The 22,672-nt window shown below is 35.9% G+C and overlaps 1 protein-coding gene across 1 annotated transcript in view; it reads left to right on the forward strand.

Moving 5' to 3' along the window:
• Window positions 1-22,672, forward strand: part of TTN (titin) — a 275,334-nt gene that overhangs the window by 151,074 nt on the left and 101,588 nt on the right. Inside the window, 25 exon segments of the mRNA XM_010859754.1 lie at window positions 552-629; window positions 3,603-3,716; window positions 5,194-5,262; window positions 7,121-7,201; window positions 8,101-8,175; window positions 8,779-8,868; window positions 9,307-9,369; window positions 9,700-9,789; window positions 11,524-11,574; window positions 12,125-12,526; window positions 12,696-12,974; window positions 13,217-13,492; window positions 13,623-13,762; window positions 14,284-14,410; window positions 14,503-14,766; window positions 15,073-15,339; window positions 15,473-15,736; window positions 15,826-15,965; window positions 16,132-16,258; window positions 16,377-16,643; window positions 16,758-17,024; window positions 17,961-18,227; window positions 18,319-18,458; window positions 18,867-18,993; window positions 19,801-19,943. Of these exon segments, the coding sequence (XP_010858056.1) occupies window positions 552-629; window positions 3,603-3,716; window positions 5,194-5,262; window positions 7,121-7,201; window positions 8,101-8,175; window positions 8,779-8,868; window positions 9,307-9,369; window positions 9,700-9,789; window positions 11,524-11,574; window positions 12,125-12,526; window positions 12,696-12,974; window positions 13,217-13,492; window positions 13,623-13,762; window positions 14,284-14,410; window positions 14,503-14,766; window positions 15,073-15,339; window positions 15,473-15,736; window positions 15,826-15,965; window positions 16,132-16,258; window positions 16,377-16,643; window positions 16,758-17,024; window positions 17,961-18,227; window positions 18,319-18,458; window positions 18,867-18,993; window positions 19,801-19,943 (4,208 nt within the window).

Genomic DNA, 22,672 nt, shown 5'->3' on the forward strand with positions numbered 1-22,672 from the left:
GAAGAGGAAGAGCCCGTTCCTGTTGTAGAAGAGGAAGAGCCCGTTCCTGTTGTAGAAGAGGAAGAGCCCGTTCCTGTTGTAGAAGAGGAAGAGCCCGTTCCTGTTGTAGAAGAGGAAGAGCCCGTTCCTGTTGTAGAAGAGGAAGAGCCCGTTCCTGTTGTAGAAGAGGAAGAGCCCGTTCCTGTTGTAGAAGAGGAAGAGCCCGTTCCTGTTGTAGAAGAGGAAGAGCCCGTTCCTGTTGTAGAAGAGCTGGAACCGGAAGCCCCCCCACCAGCAGGTACAAGACAAGATTCACTGAATGGAAGAATACACCATTTGATTTTTTATGTCTATTATTTATCTTGTTTAAGGCAAACATTTCAGTCTTCTATTTCCTTCTTTAACATTTCACCTTATTGGCAAGAACAAAAGTCAGTTGCACACATAAAGCTTTTGTCCTACAGACACAATGCAGCATAGCAAAGAAATAAGTGTTATCTTTTTTATTCATTCATAGCATTAATCTTTTCATTGTAATCATTTGACTCTAAAAGAAATCCCTATCTTTCAAGTGCCTGAAGAGCCCAAGAAGATTGTTCCAGAGAAGAAAGTTCCTGTCATCAAAAAACCAGAACCTCCACCTCCTAAAGGTACTTACAGTAAAATAAATATTTACTTCTTTTTTGTGTGTTGTCAGAAATTTGGCACTCTTTCTTGTTTTATATTGTGCTATATTATGTGCTGTATTATGAACTGTCATCTGTATGTTACAGTTCTGAGCAGACTTGTCAAATTAATGTGTACATATTGCATCTTGCAATTTTATATTATTAAATACTACTAATATCTTTAAAGTACCTGCGATGGCAAAGAAAGTTGTCCCAATGAAGAAAGTCCCAACTATTAAGAAGCCAGAAACACCAGAAATTAAAGGTATTCACATCATCATTGACATTATATTTTTTTTAAGTATTCTGATATCTTCAAGTGGAATCCAATAAGTTGTCTTCAGTGTTAGGGACAAAAATGTCCTTATTTTGATTTCATTAATTTTAATGCTGCTCTTTAATTATAAGTTCTTTATTCTTAACTCTTTTTCCAATGTCTTTAAATACTCTTTCTAAAATAAAACTAATATCTTCGAAGTGTCTGAGCTGCCCAAGAGACTTGTTCCAGTAAAGAAAGAACCTGAGCCTGTTACCAAAAAACCAGAAATCCAGCGAGTAAAAGGTATCTACCATGAAGAAAGAAAGAATGTATTTATCTGAATGCTAAGCATCTTAATAGTAGTTCTTATAACAAAAATATGAAGTATAAGTTTATGCAAGAACAGATTTTACAGAAAAACAGGGGGAAATAATGAAGGCAAGGAGAAAATAAGACAGACAAACAGGAGAAACCTAGCTTATCCTGAAAGATAAGGCTGGATGTAATGATGCCAGTCATATTTTGGAGTTCTTTGAATGCTAATATAAGGCATGTACTTTAGTCTGTGGGCAATAGGCTTCAGTGGTGTATAAATTAACAGGAGTCGAGCTTCAGATAACTGGCAGAAGGTCAAATTCTTAGAAGAGGACAATAATAGAAAAGAGCCATTGCAATTTTTAAGGTCTTCAAAAATTGAGTAAGATCAGTGGTGACAGAAATGGAAAGGATTAGATTTAAGAGAAGTGGAGATTGAGTGGGTGTCTATTCTTAAAGTAATGAAGGAAATAGATGAGCCCAGAATGATTATAAGAGTTGAAGCTAGGCCATGAGAATGGTTCACTGAACCCCCAAACTAATATTAGAAAGAAGGCAGTGAATATATGTTTTACATTTCAAGTATGGAATTTGAGAATATGCATCTGGAACTTAGGAGAGATTGGGGCCAGAGATGTAGATCCATAAGTCATTACCATGGAAATAAGAGTTGAGAATGGAGTGATTGCTCAAAAAATGTAGATTCAGTTTTTAAAATCATCAAAGTTAGACCAGTGGAAAACATCTATATTTAAAGGCACACAGAGGATGAGAAATAAATGAAGAAGTCTGCAAGGACTTATTTATGAAATTAGGATGTCCAAAAGGGTGCCTTGCCTCTAAAGCTGTTTTCCCCACCGAGTCTTATAAGATGAAGTACCGTACCCATGTATTCTTTGCCTGCTCTTTGCAGTATCTTGTACATCTTCTAAATTCTTAATAGTAAACAAAATCAATATCTTTAAAGTGCCTGAAGTTCCCAAGGAAATCGTCACAGAAGAGAAAGTGTCAGTTCCTATCCCTGAAGAACCAGAAGCTCCACCCGTACAAGGTACATGGCTGTGCTCTAAATCTTGGAAAGATGATAGTCGTCTCAGCATCTTGCTTTGGTTGTAGATGGATCTTTTGTGTTTATCTGTTGCCTGTCTTATGTAGTATAGTTATTGGCATTTTGAAATCTTCTGAAGAATATGTTCTAGTGTGTAACTAAGTTGATACGTTGAAACTCAGCAGTCACAGTATTCTACTCTGAATTCAGTCTAAAATAAAATACTGTGTTTTTTAAGTTGAAGAGTCGCCTGAGGAAATAATATATGAAGAAAGAGCATCCATAACCATTGGTAGAAAAGAGACTCCCCCTGTTGAAGGTATATATATATGTATAAATATAAAATTTTTAATCTCTTGAAAACTCCTATTAGAAATACAAAAGTATTTATAGGCTAACATTCCTTCTTGAAATTATATGTAAAAGCATTCTAGCACATATTTGACTTGTTTGTTTTTCAAATCATTAAACGTCTTTTGAAGTATAATCTTTGATTATTCTTGATTGTAATAAATTCCAAAAGATACAGTTTACTGAGGCAAAACTGGAATCATTGCATTGGATCTTCCAATGATAACCCAACATCAGATTTTAAAAATCATTTCATTTGCCATCAACATACATCAAACAGTAGAAAGCTTGAATATAATAAAATAGAAATATTAACCTCTTTTTCTATGTAAGTGAATATGTATATTTTTGTTTCTGTGACTGTCACCTTTGCATCTGTGTGAAATTTGTATGAGTCTTGTGAAGAACTTTACATTACAACCTCTTATCCTTTGTCAACATTCTCTAAAGAACGTGAAATTGAAAAGTATGTTAAACCTGAAGAACCCGAAGAACCTGAACCACAGCCGGAAGAAACACCAGTACAAGGTATTCAGTTAGTTGGACTTAAATCTTCATCACCATATTCTTCCTCTTGATATATATGTATATGTTTTACGTTGTTCGATGTGTACAGCATGTCTCTCTCCACCTGTATGTAAGGTATTGTTTTAAATGTGCATCTCTGTCGTCTGTGTTCATGTGATTTGCACTATTTATTTCATGTCAGTGTGGCTTATATGGATGCTTCCTTTGTCATTTTCATTAGTGCTTGTGCTGTACTTGTTATCTATGTACAGTGTTGATATTCTTATGTTTTATGTTGAACATTTTTATGTTTTATGTTGGATACCAACATTATGTATCCAAAAAAGCAAACTTCTTACTTAAATATGCTTCTTACTTCTTACATAAGTATCCTTATATTTCTGCTGAATATACTGTAAGTCCACATACCAGTCGTTGTATTCATATACTAATACTCCTGAAATACTCTTTTAAGAACCTGAACCTGAAAAGAAGGTTATTGAGAAACCAAAACTCAAACCAAGGCCCCCAGCTCCTCCTCCTGCTCCACCTAAAGAAGATGTAAAGGAGAAAATATTCCAGCTTAAAGGTATAAAATGATACTTGCAAAGTTTTATTAACCTGCTCCAAACTTCCATCCAAGCATCTGAAGTGGTGCTTGCAAGAAATGTATTTTTAAAATGTGTACTTTTGGACATGATCATGCTGGGGGATTTCATACAGACTTGTATTTTATGCTGCCCCGGGTGCGTTGTCAGGCCATGCTTGCTGCCCAAAGTGTCAGAAAGTGCGCCATGGTTAGCTTCATCCTGACCATCTGGATGCAGGGGCTGTCCAGCTAACTTTCTCATGCAGAGTGGGGTGAAAGGGTTTTCTGATTTCAAAGTGTGATTGCTATGCATATCTTTGGGATCTTGTGCATGTGAAATGTAGAAGAAAACTTAGCAGGATATTTTTAATATTGCACTAATGAATTTATATAAAAGCCAAAACTTTGTCCTTAAAGAATGACATATGCTTTAAAATATACTATAGGCATTATATTTATGGGATCCAATAGCTGATGTGTTCATATACCATGAAAAGAAGGTATATGAACAACTTATCACTGCTTCCCTACTTTTTTTTTTTTTTTTTACAACTTGATAAAAACCCAACTGTGTTCTGTGGTTGTTCCCCTTGTTAAACTTTCTTTCATTCTCTTTGCATTTAGATTTTTCTTTGAATTCAGTATTCTTAGGCTTTCCTTGTGGCTCAGCTGGTAAAGAATCTGCCCGCAATGCAGGAGACCTGGGTTCAATCCCTGGGTTGGGAAGATCCCCTGGAGAAGGGAAAGGCTACCCACTCCAGTATTCTGGCCTAGGGAATGCCAGGGACTATAGTCCATGGGGTAGCAAAGTGTCAGACATGACTGAGTGACTTTCACTTTTACTTTGAATTGATTCAATATTATTTAATTCTTAAAATAACATCTTTAAAAGCTGAAAAACTAGCAAAATTGTATCATTCTTTCTATTTTTGACAAAATGTTGTCTATTTGTGGTGTCATGAGATTTCCCCATTTAAAATAATCTAGATATAATCTTAGGTGAGCACTTTTCCCTTACCTACACATGTACACAAAATCAGAGTTTTCCATAGGAAAGCTTGTTTCTTGCCTCTCTGCAACACTCCTGGCCTGTAGGGAGAGTCTTTGGCATTTTAAATCAGACATAGAAAAAACAAACACTTCTTAAAAGGTTACCCATCTGTTGATTAACATTTTATGAAGACACACACTTAAATATGTTTCCCTTCTTGTAAAATCTATATGCAAAGGAAGATTTCTTACCCCTGCAAAGAGTAAAACTTATCTTTCTTCTCAGCCAGACTTTAACTTACTACTCCACTTTGGAGTAAAACTTGAAACTGTTTTCATGGTTTGAACGCTTCTTGTATGTTCTTCAGTGGCTGTTCTTGGCTGTTATTAATGCTTTTGGGTATAGACAATAAAGCAGGTATTTAATAATTTGCTTCAGATCAGTCTAAATAAACAAATAATGAAAGTAAGATCATCTTCTTTAAAGCTGTTTCGAAGAAGAAAGTTCCTGAGAAACCTGTGGTTCCAGAAAAAGTGGAGCTTACACCTCTGAAAGGTATTTCAACAGTCTAGAAAATGCTCATATTCAGTATCCCTTGCTCTAACTCCTTGCTCTTCCTGCTGTCTTCAGTGTTCTTCTTTTCCTTCTTCTTTCCTTTAAAAAAAAAAAAATCAGAGTAGTCTCACTGATTTCTTGTGTTTTTGTAGCTTTTATAGTCGTGGTTCATGAGTGTTGCTTTCATTGTCTCTCATCAGTTTCATGCATTCATGGATAGTTGTTGTTTTGTCTCATCTACATATATCTTTTTGCATTTTCCTAAACTAAAAAATAGCAAATTTTACTGGTTAGCTGACATTAATATCAGGACACATCTTAGATTAAAATGCTGAGAGCTAGCAATAGAAAGCCTTGCGATTTCACTTGAACAACAGTATTTTAGCCAGTGTTATAAGCACCAAAAATAAGTCCTGTTTTCCTTCTGTACTGTTAATATGATTCATAGGGATTTCCTTATCGCGTTCCTATCACTCTCTTCTCAGGGACTCCAAAACATTCTCTTGGGTGTACAGATCTCATGTTGTAGGGAAGTTTCTTTCTCCCCGCAGGTCATTTTTTCACAACGCATTTCTCTTTAAACAGTATTTTTCCCTATCTAAGCTTGGACTGAAAAGAAAAATAAATGAATCATAAAGGTTTATAAAACATCTATTGAAAATAAAATTGTTCATTTTTCCAGTGAACAGAGTAGGGAACAGTGTTCTATTTAAGTAATTAACACGTCCAGACTCATAAGTTGAATCTATTCCTGATTCACTCTGGGATTTTGGAAAAATCACCCATCTGAATATATATTTCCTCATTTATAAAGCAGAGATTACAAATTAGTGTTGCTGTGGATGTTAATGTGGATGCAGAGGATGTAATAATCCTCTGTAAAGCCACGCAAACGTTAAATGACGTGCAATGACATATTCATATATAATGACTTTAAAAATAACTACAATGGTGTGTTCTACACCTGAGTCTCATACATAAGATCTTAAAAATGAAATAATAATATGGAAAAACAGATACAAAGATACATTTTCACTATATTCATTAGATAAGTAAATGATATTACTGATGGAAATTAAATGCATAAGCCTCTCTCCAGCTTGATCAATGAAAATGGTTTACATTACAAATACTGGTAACTCTAAAATAATTATCATGGATAAAAACATTTAATATTTGTGAAATTTTACTTAAAATACTTGACAGGAAAAATATTTAAAATGAAATATTTACATATTTGCTCTGTATGTTTAAAATTTCAAGTAAGAGTTAAGCACATCTATCTTTGTCACATAAAATGAAAGTTATTTAATAAATTGCAAATGTCTTATTTAAAACACCAAATGTGAAACTTTATAGAAATATCTAAAAATTCAGATTGTTTAAGTATTTTTCCTTTCCCAAATCAAGTTCATAATCCATATTATTTGGCTTTCTTCTCTCGTTAGTGGAGAAGATTTGAATAATGTCATTCATGCCTACTATAATTAATGGTCGGGGGATATCAGTGTAGATTTGAACAATCTACAATTGCATATCGGGGCAAAGATGCTGTCAAGAACCTTGCATTGAATGAAAAATCCACAAAGTCAATATAGAATAATATCTTCTACACCCTTTTAAGGTGAATGAATATATTTGCCTGAAGTTAATGCAATTGAATTTCATTACAAGGTTATATAGATCTATGCAGAGGAAACAACTTGTGTGTTCTTGCTTTTAAATTCTGTGATATTTATATGCAACAAGAATTATTACTTATGCATCATGGTTAACTAGTTTTGAAAGAGACAGTTTCTTGTTGAAATTTTCTTTTTATATGAATTTACTTCAAAATTTAAAATCATATTTTTTTAAGTGGCTGGAGGTGAAAAGAAAGTTCGCAAATTACTTCCTGAACCTAAACCTCAACCAAAGGAAGAAGTTGTTCTCAAAAGCGGTATAGTATTTTTCAAACATTGTATCAGCTTCAAATAACAAAAAAGAACTTGAAAGCTTACAAAATACTTCTGTTCCTTGGTTTTCTCTTAATTAGATTCCTAATATATCAAAATTCATTTCTAGTTGCTTTGAAAATTAAATATGATCACTTTCACATCTTTTTAAAAAGACAGAAATTTTGTGAGCATTCAGAGTATCTTGAAATTTACAACATTAATAGACATGATTTAATTGATAATATTCTAAACTAATAACAATGACTATAGCTGCCATTTTCATAATCATTATGTAGTAAAATACACTAAGCCTATTAAATACTCTAAATTACACCAAATGATTTAAGCCTAAACTCAAAATTCAGTTTTAAAGTGTGACACAGGATTACCACAACTAATAAATAACATTTTCTAAAACCTGAGCATTTCTTTCTACTAATAAAGTATTAAAGAATTAGAAACAAGATATTTGAATGAAGAATCAAATTCTGACTTTCCCTCCACATAGAATTACTTATTTCTTGGCTACATTTCTTTGGCCATCTCCACTTCTGTTAACTTTGTACTTATTTAAATTCTTCTTTTCTCATTAAATTATAACATTGAATTATTAGAATTTTTTGCTCTTCAGGTTATTCATTTTGTGTTTGGATATTTCTGCCATGGATTTGTCTCTGAAGAGACTATCTATATAAAGTGACTCTGAGTGCTGTTTTAATTACCTTAACAACACTTGATCTTTTTCTTAACAGCATTTTTAATGTAAAAGCCAGTTTCCCGGTGCTCTTGATCTCATGCTTTTCACTTTCCTTGCTTTGTACGTTATTTGCATTCATTAAGCTTATTCAACATCTTCATTCGTTTGTCTTGGTTTACATATAAACCTTTTTGTCTTTTTAAGTTCTAAGAAAGAGGCCTGAAGAAGAAGAACCTAAAGTAGAACCTAAAAAAGTAGAAAAAATTAAAAAACCTGCAGGTAGGAATCTCAGTAAAAATCTGTGAAATTATCTTTTAACAAAATTGAGATTTAACAAAAGGTTTATCTTGTAAACATAAATGGAGTTAAATATAAATGTAGCTTCATATTTCATCTGTCTATGTTTTCCATTGTCTGCTTTCTGTTTAAACATTTTTATAGTATTAATAGTTCTCAAATCCATTCATGCATTTCCATGCACTTCATCATCATTATTGTTGTTATTATTTGTGAAATAATCAAGTTGGCTGCAAAATAACTTCATGGGAAGGTGTCAGAAATGTTTCATAAAATTTGGGGCTTTTAGTGGGCTGATTTTTATGTATTCTCAAAGAGTATATTTGCTATTTAAGAAGTGATTTAGAAAGGGAGAGCTCACTAATGGGGTTGGGAGGCAAATAGGTGAAATAAGAGAAAGAAAAAATAAATTGAAGCAGAGTCAAGAAGAGAAAACAGAAATTAATTGATAGAATATAAGGGTTTTCTTTCTAAAGTCAACAACAGAGCTTCAGAAAATAGTTTGATCTAATTATTTCAGATTAGCTGATTTCTAAGGATTCAAATCCTAAAATAACACTAGAAAATCATCCTATTATCTTAAAGTGCCAGAACCACCTCCAAAAGCTGTGGAAGAGGTTGAAGCACCTCCAGCTGTTACCAAAAAGGAAAGGAAAATTCCAGAACCAACAAAAGGTACAAACTTCCAGTTGTCTCTAAAAATACAAATATGCATCAATTAAAATATCATTACACTGGCATTAAGATTTGAACACATGACCTCTACTCCTCTTACCAGCTTAATTTTCTTTACAATTCACTCTCAGGTGCAGTTGCCTCATGCCCATCCATTTGTTACATAAATTACTGAGTTTTAAAAACTAAGAAAATTGTATTTATGGGCAGTGAGATGAATAATAACATTAGAAAATCAATAAACCTGACTTGCTGTATTTTCTAAGTACTTTGTTTAAATGTAAGAATAAACTTGGGTCAAGTATTTGACTTGGTGACTGTTTGTGTATAAATTCTAGTATCTTCCAAGATACATTAAACCTGTCCAATTTTGGTTTGACTTTGTGAAAAACTTCAAAAACTCTGTGATAACTTGCTTATTACTATGAATTGTTTTAGTGCCTGAAATTAAGCCACCAATACCTCTCCCTGCCCCTGAACCAAAACCAAAGCCTGAAGCAGGTAAGCAAGCTTATCCTCAATATCAACAGCATATACCTTCATGTTTCACACAAACAATGTATAGTTAATAAGAAAAGAGGAGTAAAAGTGTGCATGCATCAAATGATTTCTAATGCCCCAATGTCTTAGATTATACTGTTATATTTTAATATAATGTCACATATTTTCAAATATGTTATTATCTTGTATATAGATGTTATTATAATTAGAATATATTGTTCTTTGAAAACCAGTTTATTAGATTTTAAAATTCATCAGGGGAGGCAAATAGGCAAATGGGTTTTAGGAAGTGACAAACGATACATTAATGCAATGAACATCTTTTTGCAGAAGTGAAAATAATCAAACCACCTCCCGTGGAGCCCCCACCCACTCCCATCGCTGCCCCAGTGACGGTGCCAGTAGTTGGAAAGAAAGCAGGTAATTATTCTGTTGTTTTCTTTTTGCTTGTTTGTTTTGGTGGCTTAATGAAAACTTCATTAAAAATCAAGCTTTCTTTTTGTTGAAACAAAGCATCATTTCAATTGTGGGAGCTTATAAATTAATGATTAAATTTTCTTTATCTGCTACCCTGTACCAACCTACTTTCTCATCATGGATGCATATTGTGCAATTGAAATGTGTAATTTTGATTGAAATGTGTATTTCTGCAAAGCATCGTTTATTTATATGCTTTTGAGATTAACTAATGAATATATTCAAAGTTAAGACATAGATATTCTCTAAGGACATACATATAGGAATCCCATGGAGATTCAAATTTCCCATGTGCCCTGTAAAAATCATTTCTCACTTTTTAAAAAGACTGCATTTTGGGATAAAGAAAAAGTTCTGGAAATGGATAGTGTTGATGGTTGCATAATATTGTGAAGTATTTAATGCAACTGAATTGTACACCTAAAAATGGTTAAACTGGTCAGTTTTATGTTAGGTATATTTTACCACAATGAAAAGAAAAAAAAAGGACTGCATAGTTCTGCCTTTAAATCTATATAAGAATTTAGATCAATAATAATTTTCTTAAATGTACTAACTCAGTATCTTAGGGTACAAACTTAAAATACATATTAGTTGAACTACTTAGGAGATAATCTCAAAACCAAAATGATTTGACATGTATAGATCATTGATAAACATATGTCCTAACTATTTGATCTTTGGCTACTTCCTTCATTTCTTTAAATTTTAATTTCCTAGTCTGTAAAATCAGAATACTTAATAACTCTACTTATTAAAACTATTATGAGGATTAACTATATGCAAAACTTTTAGCACAGTGCTTGGTACATAGCAAGAAATATTTGGTTTTTTATTATGTTTAATAACATGAGGATATACTGTGTTCTTTCATCTATGGTTTAACTTTAATATTATATAACATATGTTGTCACTGATATGGTTTGGGCATTATTCTTTTAAACTTTTATGATTTTTATGTGATACTTTTTTTAGTTCAGAAAAAGATAAGAACTGCCATTGAGATAATTAAGTATGTGTAAGAGTACAGCTTTTCTCACATCCCCAGGGTCTGACACTAAAGAACTGGTTCTACAATTTATACTGCCCCATATTAATTGAATTAAACTCTTAAGTGTGGGAACTGTCTTGGTTTTGCCTTAGTTCATTGTCTAATTAAGGGAAATCGTCAAAGAATTCGTACCTTTGTAGTACACAGACCCTTTCTTTTTCTGGAGTCTTCCCTGGATTTGTTTGCCCAGCTTAATAAAGAAAGGCTTTGGTAACTTCTGGGTTATTTCCCTTTTGCCTACATTGATTCCTTGTTGACATAAAAAGGTATTTCCTTGATTCACAAAACCAGCACGCACATTAACATACAAAATATTTTACACAGCTAGGTAAGAGTAAAACTCTTCCTCACAAGGTAAGAGTAAGCCTTCCAAAAATGGGAGAATTACTTGCTGAAGGTAATTTTTTAATCCTAGAAACATTGGCAATTTAGCGTGGTCACAGCATTCAGAATATGCCTTGCTGGAAATATCCAGATATTCTCAGTAAAAGTCACATAAATAAGTCCAGTTTTTCTTCATGCATTCATATTTATAATAAAGAGCATTATTCAGCCCACATGGTTTACTACTAAGCATGAAATAAGTCTGAAAATTGTTTAAATCCTGGGTTTTATTTTTATTCCAGAAGCCAAAGCACCGAAAGAGGAGGCTGCTAAGCCAAAAGGTCCCATCAAAGGTAAGATTCATTTCCCTGTACCTGAGTTGTAAAACCTTTCACTCTTTGGAAACTTTACATTCAAGGGCAGTTTTCTGTTTAAGGGGGAACATTTCAAAATTTATATCAATCTTTATGATTTCTAATTGATTCTGCAAAAACTAGTATGTCTTTTGATACCACAATGAATACACCTCTAGCATTACTCAAGTGGATATTACATATGTAACATATACACTTTAGGATAATGAACCCTACAAGTTCCAAGTTTCATTCTCCATATACATGATATTTATACATGATAGATAAAATAATGAGACATTAATCTGGACATTATACATTTGGCTTTCAAACTTGAGAAAATGAGTGTTTATTACCCATGGATTCCTTTTGCCACCTCATTTTCTTTCTGAAAGAAAGCAGGATAAATTCAACTGACCTCTCAGTTGCCTCATCTTTAATTTTCCCCTCTTGTCTCATGGTCACTGGTTTTACCCAGCAGACAGCCAGGTATGCACTTTCTGACCCTTATGGAAATGCCAATTCAACTTTTGATTTTATTTTGAATTAGGTGTAGCCAAAAAGACTCCTTCACCAATAGAAGCTGAAAGGAAAAAGTTAAGACCAGGAAGTGGTGGAGAGAAGCCGCCTGACGAAGCCCCATTCACCTACCAGCTGAAGGCTGTGCCATTGAAGTTTGTGAAAGAAATCAAAGACATTGTCTTGACTGAAGCAGAGTCAGTTGGCTCTTCTGCAATCTTTGAGTGTTTAGTCTCCCCGTCCACTGCAGTTACAAGCTGGATGAAAGATGGTAGCAATATCCGTGAGAGCCCAAAGCACAGATTCATCGCTGATGGGAAAGACAGAAAGCTTCATATCATTGATGTTCAACTTTCTGATGCTGGCGAATACACCTGTGTTCTACGTCTGGGAAATAAGGAGAAGACCTCCACGGCTAAACTGATTGTTGAAGGTAATTTCCAGTCTTCTGAATATGGCCCCCATGAAGTGTTAACACAGTAAACCTCCGTAGCAATTTTTATTGCCCCTTAAACAAAATTTATTCCCAAGTTTTATCTCAATGAAAATATTGTATGTATTGAAAAGTCTCTGCCACTTCTTAATATCGCAATTCTCCATAGAACTTCCCGTGCGTTTTGTAAAAACGCTTGAAGAGGAAGTCACAGTGGTCAAAGGACAGCCACTGTACTTAAGCTGTGAGTTAAACAAAGAACGTGACGTGGTCTGGAGGAAGGATGGCAAGATTGTCGTGGAGAAACCCGGCAAAATTGTGCCCGGCGTCATCGGCTTGTTGCGGGCTCTGACCATCAATGATGCAGATGATTCCGACGCTGGGACATACACAGTGACTGTGGAAAATGCCAACAACCTGGAGTGCTCATCCTGCGTGAAAGTAGTAGGTCAGTACTTCGCTGGGAAATAAGTTCTACTTACTATTAAGAAAAGAGAAGCGAGATCTTCAATTTCCAGTATCAGAATATCAGCAGTCTTACACCTTACCTAACAGGGAGAATATCAAATCATAGCAGACTAATTATGTCCAGTTTTGAGAATTTTTTGCTATTTCTGAAATTTACTAAGGAAGTTTTTGTATTGCTTATTCAGATCATAATTATCTTTTCTGACCTCTTTTATCATACAGAAGTCATTAGAGACTGGCTGGTGAAACCCATACGAGATCAGCATGTGAAACCCAAAGGGACAGCTGTTTTCACCTGTGTTATAGCAAAGGATACTCCAAACATTAAGTGGTACAAAGGATATGATGAAATCCCCTTGGAACCAACTGATAAGACTGAGATAATAAGAGATGGAAATCATATATACCTCAAAGTTAAAAATGCTATGCCAGAAGATGTTGATGAATATGCAGTGGAAATTGAAGGGAAAAGATACCCTGCAAAGCTGACAATTGGAGGTATAAAAATCTTACCATCTATTCTTGAATTTTGTATGTGCCCAAGGCAAAATAATATACACAGGTACACTCACAAAAGTGTCATTAGATTGTTTAACGCCTGATGGTTTTTCATCCTTTACCAATACAGAACGTGAAGTTGAATTGCTTAAGCCAATAGAGGATGTTACCATTTATGAGAAAGAAAGTGCAAGCTTTGATGCAGAAATCTCGGAAGTAGACGTTCCTGGACAATGGAAACTGAAGGGAGAACTTCTAAGACCCTCACCTGTGAGTAATTTCTTCTTTTAAGTTGTTAATCATATACACAAATGAACCTGTCTACAAAACAGAAAGTCTCACAGACATAGAAAAGAGACTAGTGGTTGTCAAGGGAGAGAGGGAGTGTGGGAGTTTAGGGTTAGCAGACACAAACTATTATGTATAAAATGAGTAAACCACAGATCCTACAATGTAGCACAGGGAACTATATTCAGCATCCTGTGATAAACACTACATTGTAAGTCAACTATACATCAATAAAAAATATTCTATATGACTACATTCTATAACTGATTGTGACACTCGGATTTGGTTCAGTAATGATGGAATTATTTCTGGCTTCTAAAGTCTCAAAGAGGGGAAGAAATTTGATGCACTATTTGTAGACAGCTCAGCAATTTTTAAAAAATGTTTATGACAATGTACTTTATTTTCATTAGTAGTATTACAGTTATTTTATGGCTCTATAGACATCTGTATCTGAAACAATCTATCCCATTCAAATGCTAACTAAAACTATCCTTTTTCAGACATGTGAGATCAAGGCAGAAGGTGGAAAACGCTTCTTGACTTTGCATAACGTCAAACTGGACCAAGCTGGTGAAGTTCTTTACCAGGCGCTGAATGCAGTCACGACTGCCATTCTGACAGTGAAAGGTATGGGCCTTTGGAACTCATGGAGTGGGCTCAACTTCATCTGACAGCCCCCTGCATTCTGAAAAGCCTCATTCTTAACGTTTGCCTTCCAGAAATCGAACTTGACTTTGCTGTGCCCCTGAAGGATGTCACAGTCCCAGAAAAGCGACAGGCTCGATTTGAATGTGTCCTCACTCGAGAGGCAAATGTTATATGGTCTAAAGGACCTGATATAATCAAGTCATCGGACAAGTTTGATATCATTACTGATGGAAAGAAACACATTCTTGTCATCAATAATTCTCAGTTTGATGACGAAGGAGTCTATACTGCTGAAGTGGAGGGCAAGAAGACCTCAGCACGATTATTTGTTACAGGTAAGAGCTGGTGAGCTCTGACTCTAACATCCTATAGTTAGGCACATGAATATCTGACTTTACATACAGAACATCAGGAAAAAAAAAAAAAAAAAACCAGGTTTAATAGCTGTAAGTGACCATCAGCCCCACAACTTTATTTTCACATTGCCATCAAAACAAGCCCCTTAATTTTTTTTTAATGGAGGATAGATCCTTTTGAAAAGGTGACTCAATAAATGCTATGTGAAAGATTCTTTTTGCCAGGCAAAGTGGAATATTTCTGAAGGTAAATTGTATTTCTGAGCATATTACCTTGTATTGCAGGTATAAGACTGAAATTCATATCACCTCTTGAAGATCAGACAGTGAAAGAAGGTGAAACAGCGACTTTTGTCTGTGAACTTTCTCATGAAAAAATGCATGTGGTCTGGTTCAAAAATGATGCCAAACTCCACACGAGCAGGACTGTACTCATCTCCTCGGAGGGCAAGACTCACAAGCTGGAAATGAGAGAAGTGACAATGGATGATATATCCCAGATCAAAGCCCAGGTTAAGGACCTCAGCTCCACAGCAAACCTGAAGGTCATAGGTAAATATGACCAGCTATAACCAGAGAGCTGACTTTTGGATGGTGGGAGTGGGTAACAGTTAACATTTTGCAATGTGTAACCCTTTAATTTCACTTTGACGTTCTCTGATCATCTGCCAAATGTCCCTTACAGAGGCTGACCCCTACTTCACTGTGAAATTGCATGACAAGACAGGAGTCGAGAAGGACGAGATTGTTCTCAGGTGTGAAGTGAGCAAAGACGTGCCGGTGAAATGGTTCAAAGATGGGGAAGAGCTCCTACCTTCACCCAAACACTCCATCAAGGCAGATGGCCTGCGCCGCATCTTAAAAATCAAAAAGGCAGATCTGAAGGACAAAGGCGAATACGTGTGTGACTGTGGCACAGACACGACAAAAGCAAACGTCACTGTTGAGGGTGAGTTACACATAATTTCTAAAGGTACCCCATATGAATCTGCGATTGCTTTGTTCAGTCATTCTTACAAAACTCTGTATAAATTTCAGCCCGACTAATAAAAGTGGAAAAGCCTCTGTATGGAGTAGAAGTGTTTGTGGGTGAAACAGCTCGCTTTGAAATCGAACTTTCTGAACCAGATGTCCATGGACAGTGGAAGCTAAAAGGAGAGCCTTTAACTGCTTCCCCTGTAAGTCGCAATGATCTGATCACATAGGTAGGGGTGGGGCGCTTGCTTGCTCAGTGGTGAAAGATGGGTACATTTCTGGTATAAAATCTCTTGATTATTTGTAGGAATAACCAGTTATGAAAATGATGTTTTTCTTTCTCTTTCCTCCTCACCTCACTCCAAACAGGACTGTGAGATCATTGAAGATGGGAAGAAGCATATTCTGGTCCTTTATAACTGCCGGCTGGACATGACAGGCAAGGTTTCCTTCCAAGCTGCCAATGCTAAATCCGCAGCCAATCTGAAAGTGAAAGGTACGTTCTGCTTGCCAGCCACCCTTTTGTATTTTCTTTGCAAGGCTTCCTTTTGAGACCCAGAACTGATAACTGGAAGCATATTCTGGCTTCATCCACACCCTTTTCTTTTTTTCAGAATTGCCACTTATCTTCATCACACCTCTCAGTGACGTTAAAGTCTTTGAGAAAGATGAAGCTAAGTTTGAATGTGAAGTATCCAGGGAGCCCAAAACATACCGTTGGCTGAAAGGAACCCAGGAAATCACAGGTGATGACAGAATTGAGCTTATCAAAGATGGTACTAAGCATTCACTGGTGATCAAATCTGCCGCTTTTGAAGATGAAGCAAAATACATATTTGAAGCTGAAGATCAGCATACAAGTGGCAAACTGATCATTGAAGGTAAGCATTCTTATCAAATAGGCTACCTTTAAACGCTTTTATTTTTATTCTTGCTTTTATATATCTTCCTTTAAGGATTGGAATTAGTAAATTGTTGTTGTTTTTTCCTGATAGGAATCCGACTTAAATTCCTCACCCCACTCAAGGATGTAACAGCCAAAGAGAGGGAAAGTGCTGTGTTTACCGTGGAGCTGTCCCATGATAACATCCGTGTTCGCTGGTTCAAGAATGACCAGCGCCTGCACACCAGCAAGTTCGTCTCAATGGATGATGAAGGGAAGACCCATTCCATCACATTCAGAAACCTCTCTATTGACGATACCTCTCAAATTAAAGTGGAAGCTATGGGGTTAAGTTCAGAAGCCAAACTCACTGTGCTTGGTAGGTGCTTTTTTTAAAATTTAATTTTATTGTATTCATCAGAAATGTATGTAGTATCTACTGTGTAAAATCTTTCAAGTGTTAAATTGCATGAAAGCAATGCCTGCCCTTAAGAAATGACCACATACATTATTAGGCTTGTGTCTGAAATATTTTTACCTAAAACTATGAGGATTTTAAAGGAATAAAGACTCAGGCTCACAAAATAGCCAGTTTAAATCAGAATTAAAACTCAATTAATTATGGAGCCTTGTCATATTTAAAATTAGGAATATAAATACTTCCTCTCTCTTCACTTTATCAAAATTATTTCAGAACAATGTTTTTCAAGTCCCTAAGAAACACAGAACTTACGTTAATAAAGCTCATTGTTTTTCCTGGGCTGCTAGTCTCAGGCAGATTATATACGAAGTCTAACATGTATAATGACTATTAAAGGCAAACTATTAATTGATAGAAGAAAAACTAATAATGTGAACTGGAAAGCTTACAGGTAAACTAGTCATAAGAGATTTGCTAAGAAATTTAAAATTTAGCTGAATGATGGAGAAACATATAATCATTTGAAGCTAAATTTCATTGTGTCTTTCATACTACTGTTAATGAAATACTTCAAAATATAATATAGATTCAGTTCAGTTCAGTCGCTCAGTCGTGTCCAGCTCTTTGCGACCCCATGAATCACAGCACACCAGGCCTCCCTGTCCATCACCAACTCCCAGAGTTCACTCAGACTCACGAGATCTTGATAAATCCCAGGCATCAATTCCTTTTCTAACTTTTAGAGAACTTTTGAACATACATGTTAAGTGAGTGGAAGCATGGTACATTTTCTAAATACACCCAGACTTCTGTGAGCTGCCCCTTAAACTTCCCAAGAGATTTTTATCTCCTTAGGCGGTTAATGAATTTTTTTCAATTATACTTTACTTGCAGAGGGAGATCCATACTTTACAGGAAAGCTTCAAGATTACACTGGTGTAGAGAAAGATGAAGTGATTCTACAGTGTGAAATTAGCAAAGCGGATGCACCAGTGAAATGGTTTAAAGATGGACAGGAAATAAAGCCATCTAAAAATGCTGTTATTAAGGCAGATGGCAAAAAGCGCATGCTAATCCTAAAGAAACCCTTGAAATCAGATATTGGACAGTACACCTGTGACTGTGGGACAGATAAGACCTCAGGAAAGCTTAACATTGAGGGTAAGGAAATTTCCACAAGCTTTACTCTTGAAGCTGTTGGAGTTATTTCTGCCAGAGGCTAATGACACATGCTGACCCTGCACTTTTCTAGATCGGGAAATTAAACTGGTGCGGCCCTTGTACAGCGTGGAGGTGATGGAGACCGAGACAGCCCGCTTTGAAACCGAAATCTCGGAAGATGATATCCACGCCAACTGGAAACTCAAGGGAGAGGCCCTGCTCCAAACACCTGTAAGGCTATTTCTGAACTTGTCAATGCCCAGAGGAGCTGTGTGAAATAGGAAAAGGACAGGAGAAAAGTCAGAGTGCACACAAGGCATTTAAAACATGATATCAAGTTCATCAGAACTCAAGCCAATGAGAGCTATTAGGGTCTATGAATGGGCTCAGATAGGCACACTTGCGTTATTTTTGATCCAGCATTGGTACAAGGTTCTAGATATTCTGTAAATGCTGCTAGTTGGTGTAGAATGAAGCAGATAAAATAGTATTGCCATCATGAATAATATTTGTTAGCTTTCTCTCACAAAATAGTCACCTCAAGAGTTTTCCTCGTAAATTCCTTTAATTAAGGTATTTTATCCTCAAACCAAAATACCAAAGATGACTTCCTATGGAATCTTTCCTCTTTTGACACAGGAATGTGAGATCAAGGAAGAAGGCAAAACACACTTCCTTATTTTGCACAACTGCCGCCTGGACCAGACTGGAGGGGTGGATTTCCAAGCTGCCAATGTTAAATCTAGCGCCCACCTCCGAGTAAAACGTAAGTATTATGTCTTTCTGCTGAAAGTGAATCGTATACTCCTACAGCAACTGGATGTGAGTGAAATTAGTTAGATTTATTTAGTTAATTAGAAAACATTATTAAAGTATAGAAACTAGCTTTCTGGTATTTACTTCTTTGTCATCCTCATATACCTGTGGTTCAAATTCTAAAGTTTGGAAATTTCATCAACCATTCTGTTTGAACCAAAGAAAATTAAGTCTCACACTCCCCCACTCCCTAATTCTTTCAAAGTAGAATATTCATAGAAAAGAGAGTCTAACTCAGAACTCTTAAAGACCCTTAAAGAAAATTTTCAAGTGGCTGTACAACTTTCACACAAAAAAGAAAAACTCTGCTGTGTGGGCATTTCAGACTCAGGAAGGGAGGCAGGAAGCATCAGGCTAACAGTTTTGGAAGGTGCAGAAGTGTTTATGAATTGGACATGCTGTGTGATTGAGGGGCCCTTGTCCTCTCCCAATCAGAGTCTTAGTTATTTTGGAAGTCACATACCTTATGTAGCAAGAGGAACTCGATGCCTGGCAGAACAACAGATGCAGCTCAAACTTCTCGCTGACCTTGCAAATCAGAACAAAAGGGCCCCTGCAGATAGACACCCACTCCCTGGCCACCTGCTCTCCCCTTCTCAGCACCAAGGGGCCATGTTCACATGGGAGTGAGAACAGCGGGCAGTCCTGTGGCTCTTTCCTCCTCAGAGAAAGCATGAAGATCAATAACTAAATCTGTATTTATCCTTTCGGAATTACAAAATGAGTCACCGGGAGCTGTTTCCTTCCCCTCGCACAGCCCGCGTCATTGGTCTCCTGAGGCCTCTGAAGGATGTCACGGTGACCGCGGGGGAGACCGCCACTTTCAACTGTGAGCTGTCCTACGAGGACATCCCAGTGGAATGGTACCTCAGAGGGAAGAAACTGGAGCCCAGTGACAAGGTCAGAGGCAGATGGGTGGTGGCCTTGCCTGCACTTCTTTCTCCCTCGGTTCTTTCATCTTGACATGCGTGCTCTTGTTCTGCACTTTCTTTCTGTTCCCTTGCCTCCCCTTCCCTTTCTTTTCCCTACTCAAGCATGATTTCTGTTGATGTTGTTAAGTGGGTTCTTCTCATTTTTGTCGGGTTTAACCTGATGATATTTCTATTGAAATGGAAATTAAATTTTAAGTATGATCAAGTTTTAGGTTTTTGCAGAAAAGGCAAACATTAATTAATGATCAATGATAGTTTAATTCATTGAAGACAGGAGGGATCAAAAAGGCTTTCTGATTTGCTGTGCAGTACAAGGGTACAGATTAGGCTTCATGGAGAATTCTCTCCATGCTATTTCGTGTTCTGCATATAAGGGGATTAAGAGGAGAGGATGGAAATTCCATTTCAGGCAGTTGATCAAGTAGTTGAGATAACTTCTGGGTGGATCTGCTCTTCAAGCATTTCTCCAAAGCTATTTTTAACCCTCAAGTGCTTTGAGCTGTGCAAATTCTGGAATGCAAATGGACTATTTAAAATGCACCCGATGGTGGTGGCAAGAAAGAAGGACTCTGTGATTAGCCACACGTATGAACAAATATACTTTAAGAAGTTTTAGGAGGTAACTAGCTTGTGGTGGGTATTGAGTATCGAGCTCAATATCCAAATTGAACTATGTATTTTGCTCCCTAAGACAACATGTGTTTAAATTATCTTGATAACTCACCATTACTTTTGAATTCTTGAAATAAAATATATAGAAAACATCCAACGTGTGTTGGAAATAAGCACAGGCCATTATGTCCCTTTTTTTTCCAGTATTTTTAGAAATATTATCAAATGTGGCATCAAGTCTTCAATATAAATCAAACTGTTAAGAATTATAGGAATATAATTTAAAAGGGATTCAGTTTAATTAAGAGCCATAAAGTTGATTAAAGTATTAGAAGGAAAATGCCTTTGGACAACTATTCTTGAACAAAAATAGTAGTATTTTAACAAAGGAATTGAAGGGTAATCAGTTAACATTTATCTGGGAAATAAAATCTGCCTGCTATACAGACAGTAATGACCAGTTAATCTCCTTTGTTACCAAGGATAGAAAACAGTCATACATTCAATTTGCAGCAAGAGAATTAAGTTAAATGAGGAAACTGTCCTCACTGTGAGGTCTTCAATATATACTGAACTGGGTGATGAAGGCATCTCCACCTTCAAGTTTGCTTTTTCAAAATACACATTTGTCCAGTTAAGTGTGGTTTAATTGTTTCATGTCTAAAGGCAGAACATTGGTTGATTTTTCAAGATCCTTTCATGTTTTGAATAAAGGAACACAAGAGAAAGTGTTAGTCGCTTCAGTTGTGTCCAACTCTTTGAAACCCCATGAACTGTAGTCAGCCAGGCTCCTCTGTCCATAGAGTAGTCCAGGCAAGAATACCAGACTGAGTAGCCATTCCCTTCTCCAGGGGATCTTTGACCCAGGGATTAAAACCTAGTCTCCTGCACTGCAGGCGGATTCTTTACTGTCTGAACCACAAGGGAAGTCCCAAAGGAACATTGCTTAAGGACAAATGATATTACTCTTTTGCTACTACATATCTTTAGCTCAAATTAAGAGCTTTTAATTAAAAGATTAGTCTTATTAGTTCTAATGTAAAACTAGACCATTTTATTTTGAAAAATTTTTGGAGTATAGTTCATTTACAATGTTGTGTTAGTTTCAGGTGTACCGCAATATTTCCTGAGAACCACTGAGCCTAGTTCTTGGTAATAGAATATTCTAGAGTTAACCTCAGTGAAATTTCAATGATAAAACCATGTGTCAACAAATAAGATATATCTGTTGGTAGATTAGAACAGGAGATACTTTTAAAAATAGCCCTAAATCTCAGTCGAATTTTTAAATGCACAATTTATACTGAAACATCATCACAAAAACAATCTTTGTCCCATTCAAGCACCATGTCCTTGAATAAGTAGCTGTGTCTCTAGAACATATCTTAATTTCTTTTTCCTACTTATTTTCCCTTATTTTGTTTTGGCTTTCCCAATTATTAAGGTAGTTATTTTAATAGCCCAGCTCTTCATTAAGGAAAAACCTTCATATGAAACCTTATTCCTGACTCTCTTCTTTATACCACCATAATAAACAGTTCTACTGATAAAAATGTTTACATTATTCTTAACTGTAAGTGAACTCTTAAGCAAAATCAATCTCTATGACAGGGCACAATGTCTTGAGGAATTTGGGATAGTTGAACTAGAAGAACCGCCAGTTGTCTTATAATTTACTGTCAAGATAGCTCTGTCTATAGCCTGATAATCAGTTGGCACAAGCCAGTTATGGGACCTAATTGCAGCCCATATCAAGCCAGTGTATTTTTTTTGACAATTCATTTTCCTACAGGTGATACCCCTTCAAACCACCTAAGGTTGCATTTACAACAATAATATAAATCAGATATTAACGGTAGTGGCAGCATTTGTCTTCATACTCTAAGATCGCAGTAGTCTCCTGCTTTCACTAGTTCTGAAGTCTCTTTATCCGTTTGTGCTCTGTGAACAATCATAGCTCTGTCTGATACCTGCTTTTCCCAGTCATAGGTGCAAATACATGACTTTGATATATGAAATGAAGAGCCAACATCTTCATTTGTGTTTTCTAACAAAATTAAAAGACTGTACAAATTATTTTACTTA

Source organism: Bison bison, unplaced genomic scaffold, assembly GCF_000754665.1.
Source record: "Bison bison bison isolate TAMUID 2011002044 unplaced genomic scaffold, Bison_UMD1.0 scf7180017864460, whole genome shotgun sequence".
Taxonomy (NCBI): domain Eukaryota; kingdom Metazoa; phylum Chordata; class Mammalia; order Artiodactyla; family Bovidae; genus Bison; species Bison bison.